The sequence below is a fragment of the Centrocercus urophasianus genome, unplaced genomic scaffold, assembly GCF_019232065.1.
Source record: "Centrocercus urophasianus isolate 14NV4802_14NV808 unplaced genomic scaffold, USGS_Curo_1.0 seq_17, whole genome shotgun sequence".
In the NCBI taxonomy this organism is placed as follows: Eukaryota; Metazoa; Chordata; class Aves; order Galliformes; family Phasianidae; genus Centrocercus; species Centrocercus urophasianus.
Genome location: NW_024884722.1, coordinates 6,220,644 through 6,248,591, shown reverse-complemented (window position 1 = coordinate 6,248,591; position 27,948 = coordinate 6,220,644). Strand labels below are relative to the sequence as shown.

Here is a 27,948-nt window from a genome sequence, read left to right as displayed (position 1 = left end):
TGAGATCCAATCCTGCAAACTCATGTCTGGAAGTCAAAGAGATTGTTTGTGTAAGGGCTATCAAAACATTAGAGGAAATTTTCCTTGAGTTTCATCCGCTAGTAGAAATGAGGGAGTAAGTGCATGTATGGCTGTAAGCTATTTCAGGTGCCCTACAGCAGCCAGCTTTTTGTTCCAGGCATCTAAGGAGCTCCTGAGAAAGTCACACGCAGCTGGGAGTTACTGCTTGTGCACCCTGCGTTTCACTGCTGCAGTCAAAGTGATTAGTGCTGTTTCTTAGATGCCAGGAGCTGCTTTAGCCTGGGGAGTTTGGGTTCTGCTGGGAGAATGGCTTTTCTGCCCAGATATCTGTTCCTGCCCACTGAAAAAAAAAATGCAGTTTGCTATTCAGTTGCTGCTCAGCTCTCTGCATCTATTAATCCTGATTTTCTTTGGTCTGTGAAGCCAGCAGAAGATTTCACTCTCTTTTAGTTTTCTACTTAGTTTTTCATATATTAGCACAGTGTTTTTGGAATCACAGAATCATAGAACAGCAACAACACATAAGATGTAAACGAGATGATAATCTCTTAGTAGGACCTGCAAAATACAGCTCTGAATCCTCACAATTATGATCCTGTAGCATGGAGATTTTGCATTACAAATAAAGCCCTAGGTACAATACTCAGAACAAGCTCAGAACCAAATTTTTGCAAGAATTCAGAGATGTCCAGTGGTAGCTTTTAACTTCTGATATAGGATTCTTCAGAGAAAGTTTATTTCTTGGCACCCCTATCTGACCAGTCACTCCTCCAGTCCCACTGTAGAATCATAGAATCATTTAGGCTGGAAAAAGGCCCTTAGATCAAATCCACTATCAAGATAACACTACCAAGTCCACCACTAGACCATGTTCCCACCAAGAACTGCACCATCTTTCAAAAGAAAAGTCTTCTGAAAGCTCCTGCTGTCAGAGTTGCAGCTTCTGTTCTTTTTCTATTGCTGATTAGAAATCTTTCCTTGTTTGGTTTGTGGCCAATTAGTTTAAACACAAGACTACAAGCTGGTTCAGTGACATCCTTCATGGAAGAATTTCAGTTATGATGTGTCACCTCAAAAGGCTGTGCAAAGCTACTGTGGACTAGGTGTGCAGTGTTACACAGCCTATACAGAGTGACAGCTACGCAGTGGTTTGTGGCTTGCCCGAAGTTGTGTGCAGGGAGCAAATGGCTGTGGAAAGGGCCTTTTCCACATCTCACCTCTCAGTCAGGTTGTTTAATGTGAGACTTCATCCTTCAGCAAAACCACAGTGGCTCCCTCCAGACCAGGCAGTTAACATTTTTTACTGACTGCAGTTATAGGTAACACGTTACATGCAGGCCTGAAGAGATTTTGTTTATGCTGGTAATATAAATAAGGCCACACAAAAGCTTTTCACCTCCCAGCTAATCTAGTATCTTTGTTCCTGCATTACGGTTTGTTTTCTCTCGAGCTGAGAATGTTTCTTTGTGCTCTTATCCCATAAATATTTCATTAGAACCCATGAGGTTGTTGCATCAGCAGAGTGCATTCAGCCCAGGTGTTGTTAAAATTATAATCTGTGGGAAGCAATCACAGTACTTGCCATCTTGCAGATCATGCCTGCTCTGGGCAGTTTGCTTGTTTTTCATTAAGAATTTTCCACAGGGTTTTATCCAAGGTAATATATTTAGATGTAGGCCTGGCAGTTTGTTCAATGCCACCAGCACCCACTCACTGCATTGGAACAGGGAAGCCAGGACAAGCAGCTAGATGGATGTTTTTCTGAGCTAGGACCCATGGTACAGCTCAGATACAGCAATGCACTGTGCTTTATAATGCGTGTCCGACAACTGGACTGAGATGCCACCCAGAGAAAGAAGTTGTCCTTCACAGGTTTCATGAGTTTTTCTCTCTTTCCATTTGTTTGCATGCATTTGCTTGAGCGAAATGGAGATTTTTTACATCCATGCAAAGTCTGGAGTCATTTCCTTACTCAGTTTCAAAATGCGTGCAGAGTGAGAAGAGCCTTCCCTGGCCATCAGGTACTTCCTTTTATTGTAGGCAAACACTTCATGTAACTCCCTTCTATAATTCCTGACTTATATCTTGAACATACGAGGATACCTGGGCTGAGTTCAAGCACTCAGGGCTATTCTCTATGACTGCATTCAAGACCTAGCAAAAATATTTCCCTGTCTAGCAGTCCTGCCTTATATTTCCACCTCTTCTGCATTTTCACTTCTCTGGAAATTGTGCTTCAATGCTTTTCTGGCTTTGAGACTGCTGCTATCTCTTAGCAGTTACATTTTCTTTTTCCTGCCAGCACCAGTAGTGGTGGCAGTGATATCATCCTTCAGAGCTGGCCCATTTCATGTTCAATTTTGCACAGGAGATTCATAAGCTAGACCCTAATGTTCATTGGCTCAGCCTTGGCCACTTTTGCAAAATGAAACAGTGTTAGCAGAGGAAGTATGATACGTCAGCAGAAGGAAGGAAGTAGAATTCACTTTTTGATGCAGAGCTCAGTTAGGCTGTTGGAGAGGCCTTAAAAATCATGTGAAAGCTGGATAATCTTTTAACCAGTAGATAAATGTTAAAGGTGAAGAGTTATTTAGATCAAATTGACCTTAAAGCTTCCTGCACACTCAAGTCAAGGCACAAACTAAACGTGCAGGCAAGTGTTTGCTCTGAAACCAAGCTACCAAAGCAAGACCTATTGCTTCCTTCCTCACAACTCTTCCTTGCCCTTGTATGCCCCGATGCACACCTGTGGTGCAGTTATCTAAGTAGCTGATGCTTAATCATGCACATACACACATGCAAGTGCATGCAGACTAGCACAAACTGATGCCTATATGCACACACATTATTGCTAACCAGATCTCTTAATACATGGCATTCACAGCCCATGCTAGAGGGACTGTTTCTTACAAAGCCACCTAACAAGCGGCAGTTTCAAAAGATGTGCAAACGTTAGCAGTAAACACAATTTACATGAAATAACTGAATTCCTATAACCTCCAGGGATGGGAAAGATTTTTTGTCAGATGCCTTTTAGTTTCAGACAGATTTCAGAAGAAAATAATTAGGTTTGTAAAGCCGAGGCCAGCATGCCTTCCATTGATCAGGGAGCTGGCAGGGGGCTGCCCTGGGGGCTATGCAGACACAATTTCAGCTTGGAAGGAACAGGGAAAACAAGGTGCTACTTAGCATCATTATTTTCCAGCTTTTATTGAACTTGTCAGATGCTCTTTTCTTGTCAGAGCAATAAAATATGTCAGAGTGAGATGCTACCATCCCCAACCTGTGGCCAGCAATGTCGGTGTGATCAGACACAGTTAAAACACTAAAAATAGTTTCCATTGCAGCTTTGCAGCATGACAGCTCTCCTGAAAAGGATCACATTAAGCCCTCAGCGTAACACAGCCCTTGCTAGTGCTTCTTTAAGGCCAGATTTTCCAGGAACTTTGCAAGGAGACCTGGGGCATGCCAGGACATGGCACCAGAGGCTGCTCCTGCAAGGCAGTGGCCAGGGGGGCAGGAGCAGTTGGCACAGCGAGGCCTGGTGAAGCCAAGCACTGCTGGCCTTCATTCCACCATGACTTGGGCTGCTGTTCCAAACACGGAGCCAAACATTCTGGTTCAAAATACTAATTTTGAAAGAGTGATGTTGTGCCATAGATTACAATTTCCTCATTCTGAAACTCACTAAAAGTTTCTACAAATGGAGTGCACCTCTTGCCATCATTCCCATGTGCATGGGGAGGTGGCAGCCCCACTTTCATGTCATGCAGTTGATGTCACTGCTTCTACGTGAAGGGAAGTAAATGATGTGTTGTTTCTTTCTGGAGGAGGTACCCCAAACTGCACAGTATTTCTTCTTCCCCTGCATCTCATCTGTCTACCCTGAGCCATTCTGACTTTTTGGGTGAGCCCATTACAGTCTTAAATCTGGGTTGTTCAGATAAATCCAGGCAGGCTGTGGCTTACCAATATGAATTAATAAATGTGACCTTTGTAAAACAAAATTTCTACTTTCTTTTTCTCTCTCTCCTCCAAACACTACATGCCACTTCATTTATGCCAATGAGCATAAATGTTTATTGATACACAGACACACATTCACACCCACACTTCCATGTAGGCTACATGGAGGCAGACTAAAATACAATGTATATCACCGATGCCTGGAGAAAATGAGGCACATTATTCAGTGGATCTAACTACCACACAGCTTTACTACATAGTAATTAGTAGTATGACTCTTGGGCACAAAGAAAAAAATCTTAAAAGAGTTATAAAGGTTGAAAAAGCTGACTAAGTACATTACTTGTTATTAGTAAAACATAAGCTGCCAGGTATGCCTTCCAACTTAAATAGTAAGAATTATTTATAGCTGGAATTTCCCCACGAGCAATAACTGTAAATGATTAATTCACACAGAAAGCTGAGATAATTATGAATTATTGCAAATTAAGCTGCAAGTTGTAGGAATGAATGTAAATCTTAAAAAAAGAGACAGCTTTAAAAGGCATTATTTTTCCCAAAGGAGCCAGCAAGGCAGTGCATTTCTCAGCCCGGCTGGTGAGTACTGTCACCTTTTATTTTTACTTGTTTTTACTTTTTTTTAACAGTGGACATTGAAGAAAACTGCAGGCAAGCCAGCAAAGTGGCACTTTTTGCTGGAACTCCTAGCAATGTTGTGCCACAATGGCATCCAGCTGTTCACACATGGCATCTTGCTGCAGAGAACCTTTCTAGCTGGGGTCAGAATTAGGCCTGCTAAATTGTAGTGTTCTTCAACCTCACGTCCAGACTGGTGGTCATTTAAGGTATCACTGCCTGTGTGGTTTTGGCTCTTCTATCTGTCTGTGTATCTCATTTGCCTGTGCAGCATGGAGGTGATTCAGAAGAGTTTTCCAGTCAGTTGGCCAAAGTGTAATTGTCAGGACCACGATAAAGTATTGTTTTTGGTCACCAACTCTGTGTTACTTGGTGCCTTTAGCCTATTCCCTAACAAGTTTGGGGTGCCTCGCTCAGAGGGAAGCATAACTATGAGCTCATGCTGGCCACCGACCTGTTAGAAAGATCTCAGAAGGAGCCTTTCCACTCATGGCTGCAAGGAATTGCAGGAGCACAACCCCCATGGGGCTGTAATTTTGAGGTCATGGTTTGGAACTGCCTGCTGGAACCAATGCTTGAGGCAAGTAGGACCCTTGTGTCAAGGCAGTAACTTGGCATGCTCATTCCTTTCTGTGAATATTTTTGTCTGGATGAAGGAGGCAGCGGCAAAAAGATGTGAGACATTTTGGAACTGAAATCCCTTCAAACAGTGGTGAAAATCACGTCCTTTAAAATCTGCGATTCCCGTGATCATAAATGAAATTTGGGCTGCTAAGTTTTCAAAATTTGGATTCCTAAATATCTATCTACGATTTTGGGAGTTATTTCTGAGCTTAATAAGCACACGTATACTTCCAGGAATAGGCAAGGCAAAGAAAAGGCAGATACTCTACAAGAAAAGAATAAAAAAAAGGAGTTGAATGCCTATTTTTCAAAGCATGAAATTTTGCTCAACTGTTCTGTTGAAACCTCAATTAACAGCTGGAAAAAAAAAAAAAAAAAAAAAAAAGTGGTTTTCTTTCTCTCTTTTTGACAAATCTCATTTAACAATTATATGATAGACAAAAGTTCCACAGGGAAACCTAGTCATAAACAGGTTCCCAAATGTAATGGCCAATTTGGCTGTGCTCCTGCTCCTTTCCTGCTCGTTCTTTGGTAGATGCAAAGATCCCTGGCTAAAGCTGAATTAATAATGGTGAAGAAATGTTTATTGACAGAATATTCTTCACATCTGCACAGCAGCAAACCTTGGGTCTTCTTGACCTGCTCATTTTCTAGAAGTAATCAAGATTTAATTGGCTAGATTAATAAAGCAATAATGTCTGTGCACCAATGGGCATCTTCACATGCAAATAGATGTACTCATATGCTCTCTGCTTCTCCACGCTAATAGTGCAGGCTTGCTTTTGCACACACGTTTTGGAATTAGCTGCGTAGAAATCAATTGGCTGAGGGTAAGAGGAGCTATGATAAGAGGAGAGAGAAGAGGTTTGAAGTGGAGCAAAGCAGAGTGGCCAGATGCTGCCAGCTGAATATCAGCATGATGGAGACAGAAAGAGAGAACTACCGTTATATAGGCAACACTGCTCAGTATAAATGTATGTCGTTAATTAATAAATTAATTCTAAAACTGTGTGTTTACTGTATGAAATGAGCACTGCTATAGAAGCAGCAGCATATGTCTGAGCATCACTTCGCAGGAAATCTGTGATGCTTATGAAGACCTGACACAATTCAAAGGCACACCATTTAACTTCTTGACTTGTATATGAATGTATAGAAATACATGCAGGCCACATAATGAAACTGAATGTTTGCATAGCATTGTTGTTATCAGCTTAGTGCCTATGGTTGGCTCTGGGGCTGCATTAAGAAGCTTCTTTCAGTTTCAGTGGTTTTACCAAAAGTGAAGCATGGGGAAGGTAGGGCAAAGAGCAGCTCATACAAGCGTGGGTTGGTTAAAAGAACACAACGTACTGTGGCATGAATGACAACCTGAAATAAGGACGTGATTCTATGTCCAAATAGGTCTCTTCATGGAATGGTTTGGGTTGGAAGAGACCTTTAAGATCATCTAGTTCCAACCCCCTGCTATCGGCAGGGACACCTTCCTCTAGACCAGGCTGCTCACAGCCCCATCCAGCCTGGTCTTGAGTGCTTCCAGCGAGGGGGAACCTCTCTAGGCAAACTGTTCCAGCATCTCACCACACTCACAGTAAAGAACTTTTTCCTAATATCCAGTCTAAATGTACCCTCTTCCAGTTTAAAGTCATTTTCCCTCATCCTGTTGCTACTTGCCCTTCAGGTACTGGAAGGACACTATAAAATCCCCCCAGAGCCTTCTCTTCTCCAGGCTGAAGAGCCCCATATCTCTCAGCCTGTCCTCGTAGGGGAGGTGCTTCTTTATCAGCTCAATTGCTGATCTGTTGTACAGCCAGTTTGTTTTCTAATAGAGATTATAAAGAAATGAGCAATAACTACAAATAGCACCGCAGGTTGGGCGTGACACCCATGTGCTCCAGCTGGGAGAATGACTGAAACACCAAAAGCTTCAAATCCCCTACGTGGGTGCCAGCAGCACCATCCCGACCAGGACACCCTTTTAGGTTCAGCCTGGAACGCTGCCTTTGCTCCCCACGTACCTGTTGGGGCTCACCTTACAGGGCACTCAGAGCTTGCGCTGAGGCCGGGGAGGGGCCGGCAGTTCGTCCTCCTCCTTCTCCTTCTCCTTCCCCCTCCTCCTCCTCTGCCCCGACAGCATCCTCCTCCTCCTCTTCCTCTTCCTCCTCCTCCTGCCGCTCTCCGCTCCCGGCAGCGTTCGGGACGTCTCGGGGCGGGCAGTGGCTCTGCCCGCAGCCCCCCGCACCCGCCGTGCCCCGCAGCATGGCGTGGGGCGAGCTCAGCCTGCGCTGGCTGCGGGAGGGCCGGCAGTCCAGAAAGCTCATCCTCCTCATCGTCTTCATCGCCCTGCTGCTGGACAACATGCTGCTCACCGTGGTCGGTAGGTGGACGGTGGTGGTGTGGGGTTTGTTTGTTTGCTTTTTTTTTTCTTTTTCTTTTCTCCTCTCTCTGGCGCCAGAAATAATCTCCGGTGACAGATGTGCTCCCTGAGTGATGATTTAACGCTCTCGATCCACACAGTGATTTTTTAAAATACACGTCTGGTGTTCCAGGTGCTGCAAACACTGCCGTGCACTTTATTTCTCTGTTAGTTGCAGGGTAAGGAGTTGCATACAAAGATCTTTATATATATTTATTATATATATATTATATATAATATATATATATATTTTTTTTTTCCCTAACAAAATCCACTACTACTTCATAGACTGATGGCCGTATTTTTAACTCAGCATCTTTTTTTTCCTCCTGTGGTCATGCAACTGAAACAACAGGCGAGATAACACTGGGCTGCCTGCTTCCTTGTGATAGCTCTCCTTTCCCCAGCACTGCTCATGAAATGATAGGTTAACACGAAAGCTATCGGAGTGGGTTTTACGAAAAGCACTTGTAGGAGATGTCTGAACGAAACAATCCGAGTTCTGATGAAAGCTGAAGATGCAACTGTTACTGGCTTCGAGTAACTCAGCGCCCAGATTCAGGAACCTGCTCAGTTAAAGTGCTTGAACACTTTCCATTGGTAGCTGTATAAGCTCTCATATTCACAGGTCTGTATTTATGTAGACTTTCAAAAGGGTTGGGAGAAGCTCCTGGGTTGTGGCTTGCAGCACAGCGGGCTGCAGACAGTGCCCAGCCCACCCCCAGCTGCAGTGCCACTCCTGCACCCTGCTCCTCGGTGTAAGGCTGATGCCACCATGCAGACTTTAACCAAAACTTCACATCTGCTTTTAGCAAGTCCGTTCTGGATGTTCTTTCTGCATGAACATTCTTTGTTATGAAGTTTTTAGGCATTTCATTATGCATTCATTAATATATGTGTGCAAGAAGCTCCTACAATTATTTCAGTGAATGCAATTAGAACACAGCTACGATCCTAAAGCACATCAAGCAGGTCCCTTCTGGGTGATCTTTTCAATGTTATGTTTAGAGAAATGGTGAAACATGTAAGCATCAATGCTTTGGTACTGACTGCTTAACACAGAAGTGTTATGATGATGGTTTCCCTTCTTGTGACCATTACTTACAATTTTTGAGGCTTATTTTACTCAGGCATTTAATTATTTTTTAGTATTTTGATTTAACAATAGTTGCAATGCTTTTCTCATCTTTTGTGCTTTCACAGCAATAAAGGGATTTAAACACTCATGCAACAAGGAGTCTGTTCAGAGACGGGTTTTGGTACTCCTCATATTTTTCTTTCTGAAAGATGTCTGTCTAGAATACTTAATAATTACAAAACCTGGCAAAAATTAAACACTAATGTGAAAGAGCTTTATGCTTTACATTGCAATTAGGAGGGTAATTTCTCTTTATGCTTTAAATTGCAATTAGGAGTGTAATTTCTCCTATGAGCAATGCTCTGTTTTAGTTCAGTTTCACCCTTTTGAAATCCTTACTGCTGTTTCCTGTGGGAAAGCTTTGTGTTTCCTAATCAAGAAGAAAATTTGGTGATTCCATTTTACGCATAACCTGATAGTAAGATGCCAATATATTCTATTTGTTTTTCCAGTGCCAATAATTCCCAGTTACCTTTACAGCATCAAACATGAGAAAAATGCAACAGAAATCCAGACTCCTAAGCCTAACGTCATTGCAACGACAGCGGACAGTTTTCAGAGCATCTTCTCCTACTATGACCACTCGATGGTGCTGACTGGAAATGAGTCTGATAAGGCAGCACCCGGAGAGCTGCAGCACACTCAGACAGCACCGATGATGGTAAATGCGACCGCTGCGCCTCCGGACTGCCCGAAGGAAGATAAGGACCTGCTGAATGAGAACGTTCAAGTCGGGTTATTGTTTGCTTCCAAAGCCACAGTGCAGCTGATCACCAACCCCTTCATAGGGCCGCTGACGAACAGGTGAGGCAAACAGTGCTCACGTGATTCAGCTGGGGCTCATCCATCACTGTTTAAGGTCTGGGTGAGGGTTTCAAAGTAGTTTTAAGTCGGTTGTGGCCCTGACTTACTGCCCTTCTCACCTTATCTAGAGGAATATTTTAGCGAAATGCATCCGATAATTGCATCTCCTAACAGCCTGCATCATTTCAAAAATAAATCGGGAAGCACATGGGCCCTTCGACAGTGTTATGCACTTTTCTTTTTCTCCAGCTGCTGAGTCCTCAGGTTTTTATAGAAACTTTTGCAGAAGAGGTGTTGAAATTTCTTCAGTGCAGTTACACAGGGCCACAAGATCCTACAGCTCCTAGTTGGAAGAATTCAGCCCTATGTACAGATGACACTTCTATTACTCCTATACATAGCAGTTGGGATATTGGAACCACAGGCAGGGTTCAGGTCCACCCCTGCCTCCCACAGACCCACTGTGCACTGTGGGTGCTGTGGTTCCAATTCACCTGAGCTAAAAGCCATGTGCAAAGCAGTGGAGCCACCATCCCTGCAGGTTTCCAAGTACAGGGCAAATGTGGCTCTGAGGGATATTAGTGAGCATAGAGGTTATGGGTGGGTGGTTGGACTCAATGATCTTAGTGGTCTTTTCCAACATTAATGATTCTATGAAGCTCTCATTGACCTGCATGTCTGCCAAACCCCACCAAGGCCATGCTCCTCTCTGAGCTCAGTGGATCAGGATGACACCAGTGCAGGATCCAGTCCAACCTTCAGACCGTCATCTCTGAATCCCTGCATACAGATGGTAGCTTGAACAAAATGTTTGGACAGTATGTTACTGTCCATAGTGTTTAGACAGATGTTGAGCTTGTTCAGCCTGGAGAAAAGGTGGCTGCGGGGTGACCTCATTGCAGCATTTCAGTACCTAAAGGGAGCCTACAAAGACAAGGGGAATCAGCTCTTTGAGAGGGTTGATAACAGCAGGACAAGGGGAAATGGTTTTAAGTTGAGGGACGGAAGATTTAGGTTGGATGTCAGGAGGAAATTCTTTACAGAGAGAGTGGTGAGGTGCTGGAACAGCTGCCCAGAGAGGCTGTGGGTGCCCCGTCCTTGGAGGTGTTCAATGCCAGGTTGGATGGGGCCCTGGGCAGCCTGGTCTAGCATTAAATGTGGAGGTTGGTGGCCCTGCATGTGGCAGGGGGGTTGGAGATTCATGATCCTTGAGGTCCCTTCCAACGTGGGCCGTTCTGTGATTCTGTGAAATGAAATTTAAAAAAAAATATTATTTTTTAAATCTAAAACAATAATTATACAGTAAGTTACAGAATATCTATCTGAGCAGGATCAATATTGTAAGCACCAATATCAGTGGCTTTAAAATAACCCACAACAACAGAAAATACTCCAAGCATTGAATACATCTACATGGAGATTAAAAAGTATTTGTAATATCATTTAAATGTCTTATGTTAATAATTAATTTTGTTTTATTGTTAGCATTCTGTATGATTGATTTCCGTGAAGAAGCTGCAGTTCTTCTAGACAGAGATGTTAATCTCTGTAGGGAATAAGCTCCAAATTGTATTTAGTTAGGTCACTAATTTTCCCATTTCTCTTTAAATACGCAGGAGAAATTTGTCCACTTCCTCAATTGAAAACACTTTTAAGTTGTTGTAGGTTTACACTTATCACTGGTGACTATAACCTAACCAACATTCTTTAAGGTGAAATATTTCAGGTTTTGAAATCAAACTACCTTTTTTGGATTTGGCATGTTACATATATTGTGTGATGGCTGAACTGAGTATTTAATGCCATCTTGAGAGAAACATCCAACTGAGTGATGAGCAGAGGTTTGACTCAGAATGTTCGGAATTCCACAGCTGTATTAAATCTGTGGGACAGATATAAACACAAAAGCTTTATATTAGATAGATACCTTCATTTCTATTTGTTTTCTCCAAACCTCCTTCTATATTCTCTCCAAAACAATTTTCCATTACAATATAACTTTTATGCAAACACAGCTGCAATGCAAGGAGCAGATCTAGATTTCCTATATTGCTTTGTGAGGACATGACAGCTCTTCCACAATCAAAGCAGTATGAAATCAAATCAGATTTTCATAACAATTCTTTAGGTATCTGGGTTTTACCAGGTGCCTGCGTTATGGCCCTATTTATATTTATTTTCTCTGGATTTTGCTGTTTGTATCATATTGTCTACAAACTGCCAAACTTGGGAAAAAGAAAGAACACACCCCACATGGCTGGTGGCTCTTTCATTAGTGCAGTTACATCATGCTGTAGATAGGATCTCTGCATCAGCAAAAGGGAACAACCACCCCGATGCCTATCTGTGCTGGGGCCAGAGGCTGGAATCTCCCACAGATCTTAGAGCTGGCAGTGAGGTAGATGTTCTTGGGTCTCCTCCTTCTTCCAACATGTTCACATGTTGACACTGGTGGCACCAGTGTCAGTGCTGCCCTGGTGGGAGCACTGATGCTGGCAGCCCTACAGCCAGGCTGTAACCATCCCATAGGTTTGTGCATGGGGATGAAAATTCCCTCCCAGTGGCAGGATCTGCAGGCTCAGTGCCCAGAAAATGGGAAAAGGAGAAGTAAGGATAGCACTCAGCCACACGTGGCAGTGTCCTCATGGCAAACTGCCCCTAAATTAGATTTAAGGATTATTGGTTTTCTTTCGTGTGTAGTTCGGGTCTTGGTAGCAGCGTCTGCCTTTATTCTGAGAAACGTTTAGTGAAAAATATCAGTTTATGTATTTCTCAATGAAGTGTTGGAGCCATTGGCAAAAAAAAAAAAAAAAAAAAAAAAAAAAAAAAAAAAAACACCATTTCCTAAGAACAGTGTTTGTGTTCGTTTGAAAGGAAGTCTGAAAACTACTATCAATGAAACAGAAGATATGAGTTATCAGTATAAAGACTCTACCACTGATAAGCTGTTAAATGATCACTGTTATGGCAAAATTTAAGCAAACTAGAACAGCTTAAGGAGGATGGGTTTCTTTGTTTAAAAACTAGTGTGCACACCCTGTTGAGGTGTAAGTTTCAATTAAGAACTAAACCATATTCATAGCTTTTATTTTTCATTTAAATATAATTCTTTAGGAATGGTTGAGAGTTTTAAACAAGCATAGTTATTGGCTTTAAATATGTACTGGCTTTGAGTGCTTGAGTTTGTATAAGGATACAACAGGGTGTTCCATCGTTTTGTGAAACTGTTTAAAATTTTGAGTTCTAGTTGTAACTTTGGAAATTAATTTAAGTCTAGAAGCAAGCTAAAAATGTTTCTTATTTAAAGCTGATCTCTTTTGAAGGAACACGAGACAAATCACACACCTGTCTTCATGAACTGGTTTGCAACTTAAGATGCACCACCGGCTTCCCTTCACTCACAGCCCTGGTGGAAGTCCTAGCAAACAGAACACCAGAGCAATGGCTTTGCCACAGCATGTGAATGACACACCTCCCATAGCAGCACTGAGATCTTTTCTTGCTCAGGTGCACATTTGGCTTTTGCTTGTAGTGTAACAGATAAGAAACCATACAAACAGCACAGCACTTGCTACAGAGCACTCTGTGCACAGGACATGCAGTTAAGGGGAGTTTGAAGGCTTTTCCTAATCCTTCCAAAGAAGAAATTGGGCACCAGCTTCCTATGTCTGATTCATTCCATTATTTTTTCCAAAGCATTGCCCCTCGCTGTGAATTAGTCTGAGAGCCCAGTTGTGCTGGCACCACCACTCACTAGTGTCAATGAGAGCATCGGCTGCCATGCAGCTCTCTCCCCTCATCTTCCAGCCTGAAAAAATACATAGTTTGAACTTTATGCCTATCCATACATGGCTTCAAATTTCATCAACAAATGAACAGGTGTTTGCATGATAGTTTTTACAGCCAGCCTGACTATAGATGTGAGCTTTGCATGTATGAGAGAGAGCATGGCTTGAACCACAAGATATTTATGATGCATAGAAAGAGTGAGGCAGGGAAACAAAAAACATTTACAACTCCTTACTTACAGCTCAGTTCCTATGTAAGCTTTCCTTTGGGTTTTCAGTAGGTGACTGAAATGCCTGAGCACCCATCCCAGCCGGCCAGAGCCCCGCTGCCTGCCCAACTTAGAGCACTGGGATGGAGATCTTGAGGAAAATACTGTTCCTACTACAGATCCTCCCCAGTCTGCCCAGGGGTGAAGTCAATGGCCAGAATGCTGGCCCTTGGTACCCATATCACTAAGCAGTCACAATATTAAAGTCAGTAGACTTGCAGTCCTTAATGGATAGGCAATTAGGCTCTAATGTTCCACAGCTGCTAACCTGGTCAGTGTAACCTTTATTTGCCTGCAGTAGAAAAACTGTCAAGTGGTTTTCTCATTGTGGTGTAACCTTGTTAATGAACATAATCCACTTCCAAACAATTCTGCTGTCTGGGGCCAAGGTGGCACCAAGGCGAGTAGTTTAGGTACTCTTTGTCACCAGCAGCCCTCCCTCTCCCTGCTGTAACTGGTGGCTCTGTTTTTTCAGGAGTCAGAGACGCCTATGGGGAGAGCAGCTGCAGGTGGCCTCCCTGAAATGTGCTCAACCTGGGGCTAATGCAGATTCTCATGCAGTGTTTTGTTAGGAGCACCTGTGAAAATGACTTATTAAGGCATGACAGCAAGGAAAAAGGAGACAAGGCAAATCTTGTCGGAGTGGAGCCGTGCCATGGCAAAAGCAGAATGGGCCAGGGGACACAATCCTTAAAACACCTGGCTGATGGGGTAATGCCACTCTGTTCTCTCTGTTGGACAGACCAGGGACTGCAGCTGAGATTTGTGGTCACACACTAATTAACACTATGCTATGTAAGGAGGAGGCAGGACTTGCTAAGATTATGCAGGAAAGGCAATCTGCACATCTCTCTGTCAGCTGCAAGTGGGTAAGAACCTGAGCAAGAATAAGAATGACTTCTGGAGGCTCAGCAACCTTGAGCAGCGCAGCACATCACCTCCAGATTGGGGGAGAGAGAGGGAGTTCTAGACAGTTTTGACCTTTTCAGAGGATTATGATTTTTTGCTTGATTCAGCACATTCTGCTCACATTTATACCTTCACATCTTGTATGGTGGGCCACGGTAATACAGATTTTGGCTAAAAGAACTAGCTATGCCCACACAGTCTGGTTCTGAGATGATTCTCTGCCTGAAAGGAAAGTTATGTGTTAGACCTAAACACGTGCAATAAAGCATCACGGTCTGCTGGGTTGCAAGAGCAAGTTCTGCTCTAGCTCTGTCTCCATGATCCTCTGCTGTGCATTGCTTCACACCTAGTGACTACATCCAAGATAAAGGAGGAATAAAATCCACAGCTGCAAAAACTAAGATCAAAGTTCCAACAGGCTTTTACTAAGCATTCAAAGTGACATCCAAAATGCTTGTTTTCTTACAACTATCAATAGCTAAGACTCTTTCCAAATGTAGGAAGCCAATTGAAAGAGGTGGAATTTGTTTCAACTGGATGGAGACTGGTCCATCAGTTAAGGTTACAAGACTATGATAGCCCTTCCATTTATTTAGCTCATTAATGCTTATGGAAGATCTCATAGCTTATGTCTCTTAATCTGCTGATAGAAAATGGATATGGCAATCACTTCAGATGGCATTTGTCTTCAAGCAAATAACTGATTTCAATTTCATGTAATTGTAGGAGTTCTGAATTGCAGTCTCACACTCCTTGTGGCAAGTCAAATTTTTTGATTTCTTTACAGTACTCAGACTTCTTGTCCAGTGTCCAACCTACATACCTCTGGGTTGGCTTTGATACACAAAACACCCCTTTGTGATGGAAGAAGGAATAGGGACATTCAATTTTTGCATTCATCATACCCGGAGAAAGATGCTATCATTCACCAACAGCAGTAACTGTACCTGAAGGATTTTTTATTCTATATTTATATCAGTGCTTTAAGTTAAAGATTCAAAAATCAAAGCAATTATGGGGAAACTCCCTTTGTCCTGTTCTGTGTCAGCCCATACAGCCCTTACTTGTATAACAGTTATATCAACAAACTAACAGAAGATCAGAATGATTATGCTCCTATTGCAGAGCTATTATTATCACTAGAAATGAAGAGAGCTGCTGTAGGCTTTTCCATAATTTCCATAACATAGCCAGTACTGCCCATGTAAAGTCCAGTATCATCACATTACTGGAAAGCTACATTCCAATGAGAGAAGGACTTCTTTCAGGGATTTCAGATAAAAATTCTGCTTTAGCAAATGAGAAAGCATTTGTAACATGGAGCAATTTGATCATATGGTCCACCATAAATAGTTCAAAAGCTGAAAAGAAACCACAAGTCAGGTTTTTGCATCCTTCACATGTGTATGATTGCCTAAATTGCCAACATCCTCATCTGGGAAAATCTAACTGCAACTATTAGTGAGACAATTCCAAAGATGTGAACTTCTTTTTTTTTCCTCTAGAATAGGCTACCAGATTCCCTTGTTTGCTGGCTTCTGCATCATGTTTGTGTCAACAATCAGTAAGTATCCACTTCCTATTTGGTGTAGTTCAGGTGTAACTTTTAAACAAGTGATCTACAATAGCTATCCCTAGGAATTCTTGTTGTTGATGTAGAGGAACTGAGTGTAAGAAAAAGTGTAAGAGTGGCTGCTATAGAGATTTAACAAGCATACTTCTATGGACCTCTCAAAGGATTTCACTGCCTTCCATCCCCCTTCAGCTGGTCCTTTTCTTGTCTCAACCTTCCTCTCAGCTTCCCATGGTCTGAGCAGTGCTCACACACTCTTAAACTGATAGAGTTTTCAGTCACGAGGGCTATTTTTCAGGATCCCTGACAACTACGAATCACGGGGCCTTATCAGAAAGAGAATGTGAGGCCCAAGAATAGAATATGAAAGTCAACAGTATCATAGCATTGCTTGACATCACCATAGGATGTGCAAACAGGAACATAGCTTACAAGTCAGCTGAGATAACGTGTCCACTCCAAATGGCACTGATAAGGCCTCAGCTGCTGGTTTACGTTCACTTTTGGTGTGGTATTTCAAGATGTGATCCAGAGGAAAAGAGTACAAAGGATCATTGGAAGCCTGTAAAGAATTACTAAAAACTGAGCTTGTTTCAGAAGACAGATTAAAGATGTATCAGAGTGCATTGCAAAGAAAGGGATGGGAATTAAGTTTCCCATATCCACAACATGTAAAAAAAACAAAAACAACAAAAAAACCCCACCAATATCAAGGAAAAAATTCATTAAATATTAGGACAGTATTTCTGACAGCAAGGAGAGCAAAGTGATGGAAAAAAGATTACCTGATGGTAGATTCTGACAGCTCTGGATTTTTGGATCATCAGGCAGATTCTGGTTGGGGATAAGAGTAGTAATTCCAATTTCTGGCCAGATGCATTGCACAGCACCAAGTGTGGAACACCACTGCAAAAATCTCACAACTTGCCTGCTTATTGGAAGAAACACTGCTTTAAGCCTGGGGGGCTTCTCTTAGTTCTTGCTTTCCCTGAATGCACAGAGGTTTGGCAGAGGTTGGGCAGGCTTAAATAAAGGCTGGAAAGAAAGGTCTTAATACCTCTGTGTGCAGCTGAATCAGAGCAGGGTGCAATCAGATCCTGAGTAATTAGTTAAAACGACTTGGGTGCTCGTATTCTGTGTTACCAGAAGGCTCAGACACCTGAGAACAATTCAACACTGACACCTCTAAATGCAATAAGAGATAATAATGTAATTAGCATTGAAAGTGACACAAGGCACAGTAAACGCCTGATTAAATGGCACAAAGTTTTCTATTACGGTTTAAAGAAATCTAACTTTTAAACCTAGTTAGAGTTAACCTAATTTTCAAAATTTGCCTCTGTCTTTTCTGTAGTGTTTGCCTTCTCAGGAAGCTACACATTGCTGTTCATTGCAAGGTCCCTTCAAGGGGTGGGTTCCTCTTGTTCTTCAGTGGCAGGTAAGAGAGCGTACAGGAGAATAAAATGGAGCTCACAGATCCCAGAGGTTTCAGTAAAAGTCATTTCTTAATTGTGGTGTGTTTTATTTTTTTTCTGTGGTTTCAATAATCATACAAACTTACTCAAATTATATCTATTTCACTTAAAAAGACATTCTGCCCCTTTCCTACGCAGTAGCTCAAAACCCAATGTCTTCTCAGACTCGTTGGTGTTCGGGCTGCAGTAAGGCAGAGTGCTAGGTGAGGTATGCTCTCTCGGGTTTCTGCATGTGTGCCTTCAATATTTTAAATTCATTTTCAGCCCTTTCAAAGGTCACCAGGAACTTATGTTGCTACGGATCACCGTGGGGATTGTACCTCTGCCTGCATCTGAAATTCCTGTTACAAAGCGTTGTTCCCAGTGTCTTCTAATTCAGCCTACAGGTCGCCTGTGCTAGATGCCCAATGTCAGATCTATTTACTTTTTTAAAATGAAGAGGTGAAATGGAGGATGGGTTTTCATTCCAAACTATTCAATCATTTCTGGAATGAAATCTAGAGGAAAACTTTCTTGTTTTGTTCATGAATACAAATTTAGCTTGAGAAGGGAGGTGAATAGAGCTTCCTCAGGAAGAATTCCCCTGAAAACTCCTCTTGAAAGCTTGTTTAACTTTCAAGGCCACACCACATTGTGAGTTGGTTTCTCCTCTCTGGTTTTAAATCCAAAGGGACGCACTGATGGTTTTTCTAATCCTTTGTTCATCCCCTGTGCTATTCTCTGGGCTGCAGCACTGGGTGCAGCATCCACCCTGTATCTCTGCAGATTTATTCCTATCGAAGCATAAACCTTCATCAGCTTTGTATTGCATCCTACTCTTTTCCAGAATAGTTCTCTGAATCTGCACAAATTTGTTGTCAATTCTGATAGCACTCTCTAACTTGCTTCCCAGCATCTCATGTGAGCAATTTGAAGTCAGCCACAGGTTCCAGTAAGCACATTCATTCAGGACCTCTGCTCATGGTGCACACGATGGCTGGTATTTACTCAGTGATCACTCATGCAATGCTCTGTTTCCTCTTTCTGGCTCACTGCGTAGCTGTGGACCTTATTTGCTTAGTCCTATTAGAGCCTTGATTTGAAAAGTAATAAAATAAGTAATTAAAAAAAAGTAACAATTTCTATAAGAACCCTCCTTTAGCATTCACCTCTGAGTGACATTCACACTCTGAGCTTCACAAAAACAAATGAATTAGGCTTCACGTTTCCTTCTGTGAAATGAAGGCTCATCATTAGATGAGCAGAAGAGAGGACAGTGAAGATAAAGGTCAAAAGCACCCTTTAATTTTGGATGCTCTTGAAATACTCATGATCCTTTATGCTGAGAGCACAGCTTGCAATGACCTGGGTACAGCTGTCAGTGGGCACCAGACCTCATGCCAGGTACCAGATTTGTGTGCTGATAAAAAACTGAACACTTGTAACAGCTTGGTTGTGTCTGGTTGAAAAGCATCATCTAAATGCTCTGGAGCAAAGGGAAGGATGAAGAATCCAGCAAATCAGGGCATCATTAATTTATTTGATTGATATGGTGTGATAGAACATGATGTGGGGAGCATCTACGTATGCCAAACTCTCTTCTGCTTCAAGGCAAACTCCATGAGGAGGGGACATAGGCACACAAGTATGTGTGTACATGGATATATATATGCATGTATATTTGTGTATAGAGTTACCTAATGTTACCTTTGACTAATGTTCAGTAGGGCTGGAAAATGATGACAATAAATTGTAAGACACAGCCGCCTAATCTACACTTTGTTTTGTTTCTGATTTAGGGATGGGTATGCTTGCCAGTGTATACACAGACGATGAAGAGAGAGGCAACGCGATGGGAATTGCACTGGGAGGCCTTGCTATGGGAGTATTAGGTCAGTGTCAGGCTCTGCCACCAAGGGAAGCCATAAAGTTCCCACCTGTGATCTACTGAAACATGGGAAGGTCTCATCAAGTGCCATGTTATCATGCCATCTCCAGATTAGATTCACTATTCATGGCCAGAATTGTTTCTTACACAGAAGCGTATCTTAGGCAGATAAAAGTCAGACAGTAATTTCCGTGATGCTGAAGTTTTGTTTAAATGGAAGAATATTTTGGGGTGTGAAGAATAAGGTTTCCATAATCACATAATCAGTGAGATCTGTGGGTTTTTCAAATGGAGCCTTTTGGCCCCAGCGTGCCAGCAGCCCAAATGCTTGCAGATGACACTTGTTCACGATCAGAAACGTGGCCTCACCCCAGACTCCTTCCTTCCCCCTGCAGTGGGCCCACCCTTTGGGAGCATCATGTATGAGTTTGTGGGGAAGAGCTCTCCGTTCCTCGTGCTGGCAGCTCTGGCTCTGTTTGATGGAGGTCAGTACCCACAGAGTCCATACGACCCCGTACGTCTGTAGCACACTGCATTAGCTGCTAACCCTCCTCTTTGAGCAGTGTTACAGTATTGGTTTCTTTCCACAGCTGTTCAATTATTTGTTCTGCAGCCGTCCAGAGCACAGGCAGAAGTAAGTATTGTAGTAAAATGCTGTTAGCCACAGCTGACATTTTGTCTTTCCTAATGCCAGGTTTTCATTTGTTTCACAGAGTCAGAAGGGGACACCATTACTGACACTTGTGAAGGACCCGTATATCATCATTGCAGCAGGTACCAGGTCTCTTTATTTATACATACATGTATTTAAACCAACTGCAGGCATTATTCCCGGAATGCTGGAAAGCCTCAAGCTAGCTTGGTTTAGCAGCAATGTCATTTCCTGTTTCTTTTTATGAGAAGCTCAAAGAACAAAATTTTTTGTTTTTAAACTATTATTTTTTAAAAAGAATATTACATTGAGAAATGACACAATTTACTGCATCTCTAATGGACTGTTTGTCAACCACAAGTGAAAGATGGCTTTATCTTAGGGCTGCTGCAAAAGGGCCAACAGTTAAAGTGTTTTTCATGCTCTCGATTCAGGTACACTAAGTTTGTGGTATAAATTCAGATCTAATCTCCTGGGTGTGTGTCACACACTTGATCCATAATGGTTTGCATTGCCGAAGCACAAGTGCTTCCTGACTGATTCATGTATCTGAAGCACTCCATTCACTTTAGCTGAGCCATGTTGAGCCCAAGCAAGCCTGTCTGGGGAAACTTCAGTCAGGGTGCATGGTCTCTATTGGATTTACCCTCAGTTTGCAGACTGCCAGCTCGGGCTCCCACCTTTCTCTTGAAGCGTGTCCTAAAGAGCAAAGTACCTTTGTCACCACGCACATAACTACCTTGACAAGCTCTGGTGATGTTTCCTGTCCTAATGAGAAATAGCTGTATTACGTGCATGTGTACTTCTAATTACTTTGTGAAGTTTGCTGAGAGTGGGATAGGACCTTTCGTACTTATCTGCCTCTGTCGGAATGGCGTAGGCTCCTCTGGATGCAATTTGTTTGGCTTGAAATGTTTTTCCAGCATTGAGCTTGAGCTTGGCTGGGTTTGGCCGAGTCAGGGCAGCCCCTGGGTGCTTGGCTGGGGTTCCTTGCAGACATGGAGCCTTGCAACAGAGTGGAAAGGTTCCCATTGTATGCAACCCTTTGTCTGCAGGGTAAAGGTGAGCCAAGCAGCTACTGCCTGCCCCAGGAAGGGAGTGAGCGACAGGCCTGCATGTTCATTGCAGCAATCACAGATACACAGCCTAATGTGGTCTGACAGGTTCGAGCAAAGAATGACATCCGTGCTCATTTCGTTTTGAACTGCGCAATGAGGAGCCTGTTCCGAGAAGAATAGTACTTCTCTGACCTCAAGACAACTTAAACTTCTTTTTTTTTTTTGCTTCAAAAAGCGACATTTGTAGGAGTCTTTGGGATTATAAATGTTAGAAAGAAAAATGGGAACACGCATCTGAGGCTGTCAGTTCTAGCAGTGACTTTTAAACTCCTCTGAAAGTCATTTCGTGAAGGATGAGCAGTGGGGACATGTCCCATGTACATGAGTTAGGTTCTTCTGAGGAAGAATGAAAAGAAATCCAAAGCACTACAGCTACAGAGCTGAAAGAAAATGTTACTTGGGCAGAGGAGCCGCAGGCTGGATTCAGTCAGCACTTCTGTCCTTTGCACCTGAGTGACCAAATGTCCTGAGATTCAAAAAGATCTGAAAGCACTTGAAATTCACATGGCTAGGCAAGCTGAGCCTAGCCGTGCCCAGGCGTTGTGGCTGCTGGCAGTGGGGTCTGTACACAAAACACCCCTTTGTAGGGGACAGGTATTTCTCTGGCTGCTCGATGGTATTTTTAGGACCAAGACCTCCATATCTCCTCTTCCTCATCCTGTGATGGAGGTACAGGTCATGGACCGTATCTCTTACACAACAGCGCTCCAATTCCGCCTCAGGAGACTGGAGATGAAGACCAGAAGATGGGAATTTTAGTTCATCATTTGCAGAACATTCAGACCTCATGAACTTTCTAAATGTCACCAGGCTCGCTGCAGACTTTGCTGCTCTCCCTTCACAGTATGAATATAGCTTAACCTTTATTGTAGAATTTCTGGGAGAACTGAAATATATAACAAGTTAGTGTGCAGTGATTTTACGTTCTGTTCTTTTTAACATTAATCAACATTTGGTGCATGACAAACAGGACTGCAAGAAGCACAGTGTTTTGGTTTTTTTTTAAGAGCTCTTGTTCTCTGCACAGCTTTTTATTCAGAATCAAAATAACTAATTTTTCACCTTTGTTTTTTCTCCTCTCCTTTTCCTACAGGATCGATCTGCTTTGCAAACATGGCTATTGCAATGCTTGAACCAGCACTACCCATCTGGATGATGGAGACCATGTGTTCCAAAAAATGGCAACTCGGTAAAGTACACCATGTCATTTTTGTGCAGTTATTTATCTGATGGAAGTCTCCATGCTGATTCAGTCATGCTGCTGCTCTTATATGCAGTGGTGCTGCTGCTACCGTGAGCAGCAGAGCAGCCCCACCGGGCCATGCTGGAGATTTATTACTAGAGTACGGTGCTACTGATGCAACAGAAGTGAGACTCACAAATCTCTTATTTGAACTGAGATTCCTAGAGGAAAAATATCCAATTTAAGAATAATTTTCACCCCTTAGTGAGATAAGTAATTGAGTCCCTTATGCTTTGTCTGATTTGTCAGCATTAATTGAAGTTTTTAAGCCTCTTAAACTATATCTCAAACTGCAAGGGTTTAAGCAAATGATGATCTTAGGCAGTTTTGAGATCCAGTGGTTTGAAGCATGATTTCAAGAAGGTGCAAAGGTCCTGATTTCAGTCAATTAATGTTACTGTGCATAAATCTAACTCAGAAAATCGCAGCTATGCTTCAGTGTACCACAGCTTACCACTGCATGTGTACATCCCAACCTGCAGCATTTTTCCCCAGTTTTCAAGTTCTGCTCTTATATGACCAGGCTGCACCTGTACAAAAGGCTGCACCAGGCTGCAGCGAAGCAGATGCAGTTGCACAGGTGAAAAGGTTTCCTCAGCATCACCATTGTTAACCCATAAGGATTTCAATTGCAGAATATTGCTGTGCTAAAAATTACCTCCTGATTTCTCTTATGAATATCAGAGAGATAGGAAGGAAGATGGATAGGCAGGAAATGAGAAAGCCTGTGTTGCCTTGGTGAGGGACAAGGAGTACACGCACTCAGAAGAAATTGTTTGACTGCGTACCATAATGTCATGGCTTTGTAAATCAGAACTACCTTCCAAGGCTTCCTCCCCATTGCCCCGTGTCTGGGCTCTGCCCACAGCCTCATAGAGAGTGAGGAAGAGGAGGAAGCCTCAAGCACTGGAACTAGCCTTTAAACCAGTGGTGTTTCCCTAGGGCTGTTAGTTATTTGTATTAAAAACCTACTAAATCTTAAAAAAAAAAATAAAAAAATCTTGTTTTTAATGCTTCTTTATCTTTAGGTGCTCAGTTTGAGCTGATGCCTGACCGGGGGCCCAATGGCAGCCTGTACTTCAGGGCACTGAGGTGCTTGCAGGGAGCGAGGCCTGACCTCCATCCTTACACCCGGCCGTAAACCCAGAAATATCCATCGGGGAAAATGAGCTTCCTTGAACTATCTGCAGTTACAAACACTTTTTTTGCAGGTGTCACGCTGCTCCTGCATTTCATAGATGATGTCCTGAGATTGCTGCAGCAAACCGGATATTTGATTCTCTGGGCTGCACACAACGACTCTGTCAGATGTGTTTGCTTCGGAACTGCGCTGTCTGGCATTTATTAATTTCTCCTAACACCCCGCTGGAATCACTGCCGATAAAACATCTCATTCATATTTTTCAGGCGTTGCGTTTCTTCCAGCCAGTATCTCTTATCTTATCGGGACTAATCTTTTTGGGATACTTGCGCACAAAATGGGAAGGTATGCTTACCTTAAAAAATATTAATAATCTTCCAGTGTGTTCGTGCTCCGTTTCCAGTGTTTGCAGGGCAGTTTGTTGATGTTGGAAGTTATTAGAAGTTGTACTACAGTAGCAAAACCATTTTTGGAACACACTCCACCTTCAGTTGTGTAGGTTTGCACATCAGATGTGGCTCTCAACCAGCCCAAATGATCTCGAGTGCCTTATAACCACCGATCTCTGAGCGATGTTTCTTCCTTTTCAGGTGGCTCTGTGCTTTACTAGGAATGCTCATTGTGGGAATAAGCATCTTGTGTGTAAGTAGACCATTTGAACAATCCAAATCTCTCTGTGTTCATCTTTGAAATTGTGCTTTGCTGTGACATTTCACTGAAGTTTCTGCCTTCCAGATACTTCACTGAATAACGTGCAGCTAACAGGTTGCAGATCTGAGTGCTTTCAAATCTTACTGTTTCATTTTCATTGAAGGATGACTTTTAAAGGAGTAAAGATTTTTTTTTTTTTGAATGCCACTCAACATTTTACTCCTGTTTGCAATGGCGAGTGTCAGTGGTGTAATGGCTCTTATCTGAAGTCCCACACAAGCCCCAAATTCTAGCTTGCACATCTGTGCAAAGTATGTGCAAACTGCTCTGAGAATTTCTCTTAGAAAAACAAAACAAATTTCATTAGCACATGCAGCATGACCTGATCAGCTGTCTGAAACATCATTTACAGGTACCATTTGCTAAGAACATCTATGGGCTCATAGCACCCAATTTCGGAGTTGGATTTGCCATTGGTGAGAAAAAATTACACTACCTTGTTCAGTCTGTGGTTTATGTAAAAATCAGGATAGTTTTCCTGATCTCTGTTCCTCTCCCTCGCAACCAGGAATGGTGGACTCCTCCATGATGCCCATCATGGGTTACCTCGTGGATCTGCGCCATGTGTCGGTCTATGGCAGTGTCTATGCCATAGCTGATGTTGCCTTTTGCATGGGCTTTGCAATAGGTAAGTCTTGCATTTTCCTGCTTATAACGTTCTTCACCACAAAGAGAAACATGCTGAGATGTTGGATGTGAAGGCTCCTTGGAGCACCTTTCATTTCATTGGTTCAAGTGGGGAATGCAACTGTACTTTTTTTTTTTCAATCACTTTGAAAAGTAGAGGATTTTTGCATGTAAAATTACTATTTGAAGTGAATGCTGCAAGTTTTATGATATTCAGAAAAAGGGTTTAATTTTAAAAGGTCCCTCTGCTGGCGGTGCCATCGCAAAGGCAATTGGATTTCCATGGCTCATGACAATTATAGGGATTGTGGATATTCTCTTTGCTCCTCTGTGCTTTTTCCTTCGAAGTCCACCTGCCAAAGAAGAGAAAATGGTAAGCATAACACCTTTTTTTAATGGTTTTTTTTTCCAGTGAAATGAATTAAAACTTATTTCTGTATCTTTGCCTGTAACTCCACAAAACAGGACCAGCACAGTCTATCTCATCCTCATGCATCATTTCTGAAACAACCCTGCCACGTTATAGCTATAAGATGCACAAAGAAAAGCTTAGTTACGTGCTTCCTGCAGTAGATTTGTTGTTCCTATTACATTAGGATGCACATATTTGCACTGCAGAATCCCAGAGATTCCAGCTAATAATGCATTTATTACTTGTTATTTCTACCTGATAAAACAGCATTATTTGTAAAAATTGAGATAGAAAGTTCACTTTGCAGTTGGTTTGTACCTACAGCCCCCTCCAAGGCTGAAATCTGTTCTAAAGCATTCATGCTTCACGTCTCTTCTTGAGCTCCATACTCCTTGTCCTTTTGTTCTCACCAACTGCAGCTGCTTCTGGATGAAAAGCAAGCACATGAGCAGGAGGCTCAAGGGAGACAGGTGGGCTCATTCACCCAGCTTGTGGTGATCCAATATGAGTGCTAAGTTACTGCAATGGGAAAGCAGCTAGATGTATTTAACACAGGAGCTGAAATACTGGCTCCACTAAGAACTGTGCTGGTGCTGTCAAGATCCCTCCTCATACATCTAAGGACACATAAACTGAATTACTGTAATAAAGATCAATTTAGTTTCTGCTGTTGTGGAAGAGAGTGAATCACAGCCACGACTGAGCACTACGCAGGAACACTAACATTCACCTCTTTTCTTTCAGGCTATACTCATGGATCACAACTGCCCTGTTAAAACAAAAATGTATACTCAGAACAACATCCAGTCCTATCCCATAGGTGATGAAGAAGAGTATGAAAGTGATGAGTAACGTTAAAAGCCATATAATACATTTTGGTGTACAAAATGCAGTGTGAAACATCTCATCCAGAAGTATGTTTTAGTTGTACTGTGGAGTTAATAGTGGAATGGTCAAAAACCAAAGGTATATTATTCATCTCCCATGGATATAAAGTCAACTGCTAACTGCCTTATAAAGAGGGAAAAAAAAAAGCTTTTATAGAGAATTTGTATAGTGTTTTCCTCTGTGTATTTATTTTCGTTGAATATTACACAGTATATTTTTGATTAAATGTGTAGTATAAATCTGTATAAACATGTGAATTGACACTGTTTGCTTCATAAAGCCATCACGTTACTTCATGTTCTGTTTAGACTCGTAAGAGTGAACTCAGCTCTTGCCAATAACTTCTCTAACTTACTCAGCAGATTCTGGAGCTAAGAGTTTAGATGTGGCAAGGAGTTGTGTTTGTTGAAGGTGCAACTTCTTCCCTGCTTTCCAAAGTGAGCTCCACCTGCCTGCCTGTGGAACACTGAGAGAAAGAAAATATGTCAAATGCATCAGGGTATCTCTATGTAGTCAGTACAATTTAATGAAGTTTTAACCAGCTAAGCAGCTGTGCACAACGCAGCCCCCAAACAAACACACAGCACTGGGTAAACAAGCATGTCTGAATGTATGCAGTTCCTTTCCCTTAAGAAGGAATAAGAACTGCATGGAGGTCCTGTTTTACATTCCATCTTTTGGATTTTATTTTTCACATCTCAACTGCAGTTTAGCTTTACTGTGAGTGGCTAAGGAAAGCTGCAGGATCTCAGTATTTAGTCTCAGCACATACTGGGTGTAAGCTGGCAACTTGAGCAGTTCAAACAAAAATATTTTATGTAAATATGTATGCAAATACATATATTTAACTTTCAGAAAGGAAGTAAAACCATCAACTTTGCTAAAGATAACAAAGATTTAGGTATACAGTCTAATAGAGGAACAGCATTGGGGTAGATGGTCTCTGTCTGCGAAGAGAAAAAAATTCAGCTTTGAAAGAAAGCATTTAACGTAACACACAACGTCCTTATCGACTGTGGTGTCTTTTTATTCGTATAATTAAAATATGGATGTGCCTTCTTTTCCTGTACTTGCAGATGTTTTATGTACTGCAGCATAGATACCATGTTTACATATAGTTTTGTAAAGTACATATATATATAAATGGTCAGAAAACATGAAAAGTAGTGGATCAGTTTTCAACTCATGCTTTGTCAATTATTATGGAGTCAGACCACGTTAAAATAAAGGTATCTAAAATAAGTTCATGATCTTTTGTAATAAAGGACCAAATTACTCCCTTACCCTTCAGCAGTCGCCCCATGCATTGTGATCTCTTGTAAAGTACAAAAACAACAACACTGAATTAATTTAAGCACTGGGAAAGCACTTTTCATTTCTAGCCCATTTATGACTCCAGGGCACAAATGCACAGCTTGTTTAAACAATCTCTTCCAAAACCAACCACCCCGTCACCTGACTGCTGATCTGAGGCTTGACTCCTGAAAGTGAAATGGGTAAGGACTAAACGTGCATTGCCAGGATATGCCCTCATACACCGTGCCACAAGTGTTGAAGGAAGAGAGAATGAATATTCTGAGAGAACAGCGGGAGAGGCTGAACAGTGTGAAAGGATAAGCAATACGTGCTGTCGTTGATTTGAAAATCCACTTACCAGTTTTATAGGGGTG

The 27,948-nt window shown here is 42.2% G+C and overlaps 1 protein-coding gene across 1 annotated transcript; it reads left to right on the top strand.

Moving 5' to 3' along the window:
• The first annotated feature begins 7,496 nt into the window (after positions 1 to 7,496).
• SLC18A2 (solute carrier family 18 member A2) lies at positions 7,497 to 27,887 on the top strand. Its single transcript, XM_042818250.1, has 15 exons — positions 7,497 to 7,624; positions 9,254 to 9,605; positions 16,077 to 16,135; positions 17,499 to 17,582; positions 19,398 to 19,490; positions 19,882 to 19,971; positions 20,077 to 20,120; positions 20,200 to 20,260; positions 22,350 to 22,445; positions 23,907 to 23,985; positions 24,231 to 24,282; positions 24,704 to 24,767; positions 24,860 to 24,979; positions 25,218 to 25,351; positions 26,135 to 27,887. The coding sequence occupies exons 1-15, from the start codon at positions 7,507 to 7,509 to the stop codon at positions 26,240 to 26,242; spliced, it is 1,554 nt and encodes a 517-aa protein (XP_042674184.1). The 5' UTR covers positions 7,497 to 7,506; the 3' UTR covers positions 26,243 to 27,887.
• The last annotated feature ends 61 nt before the right edge of the window (positions 27,888 to 27,948 follow it).

Coding starts and splice junctions, on each gene's coding strand:
- SLC18A2 (XM_042818250.1), top strand. CDS start 7,507: ATGGCGTGGGGCGAGCTCAGCCTGCGCTGGCTGCGGGAGGGCCGGCAG. Junction 19,972..20,076: donor TCTGGCTCTGTTTGATGGAG/GTCAGTACCCAC, acceptor TTCTTTCCACAG/CTGTTCAATTATTTGTTCTG. Junction 20,121..20,199: donor CGTCCAGAGCACAGGCAGAA/GTAAGTATTGTA, acceptor TTTGTTTCACAG/AGTCAGAAGGGGACACCATT.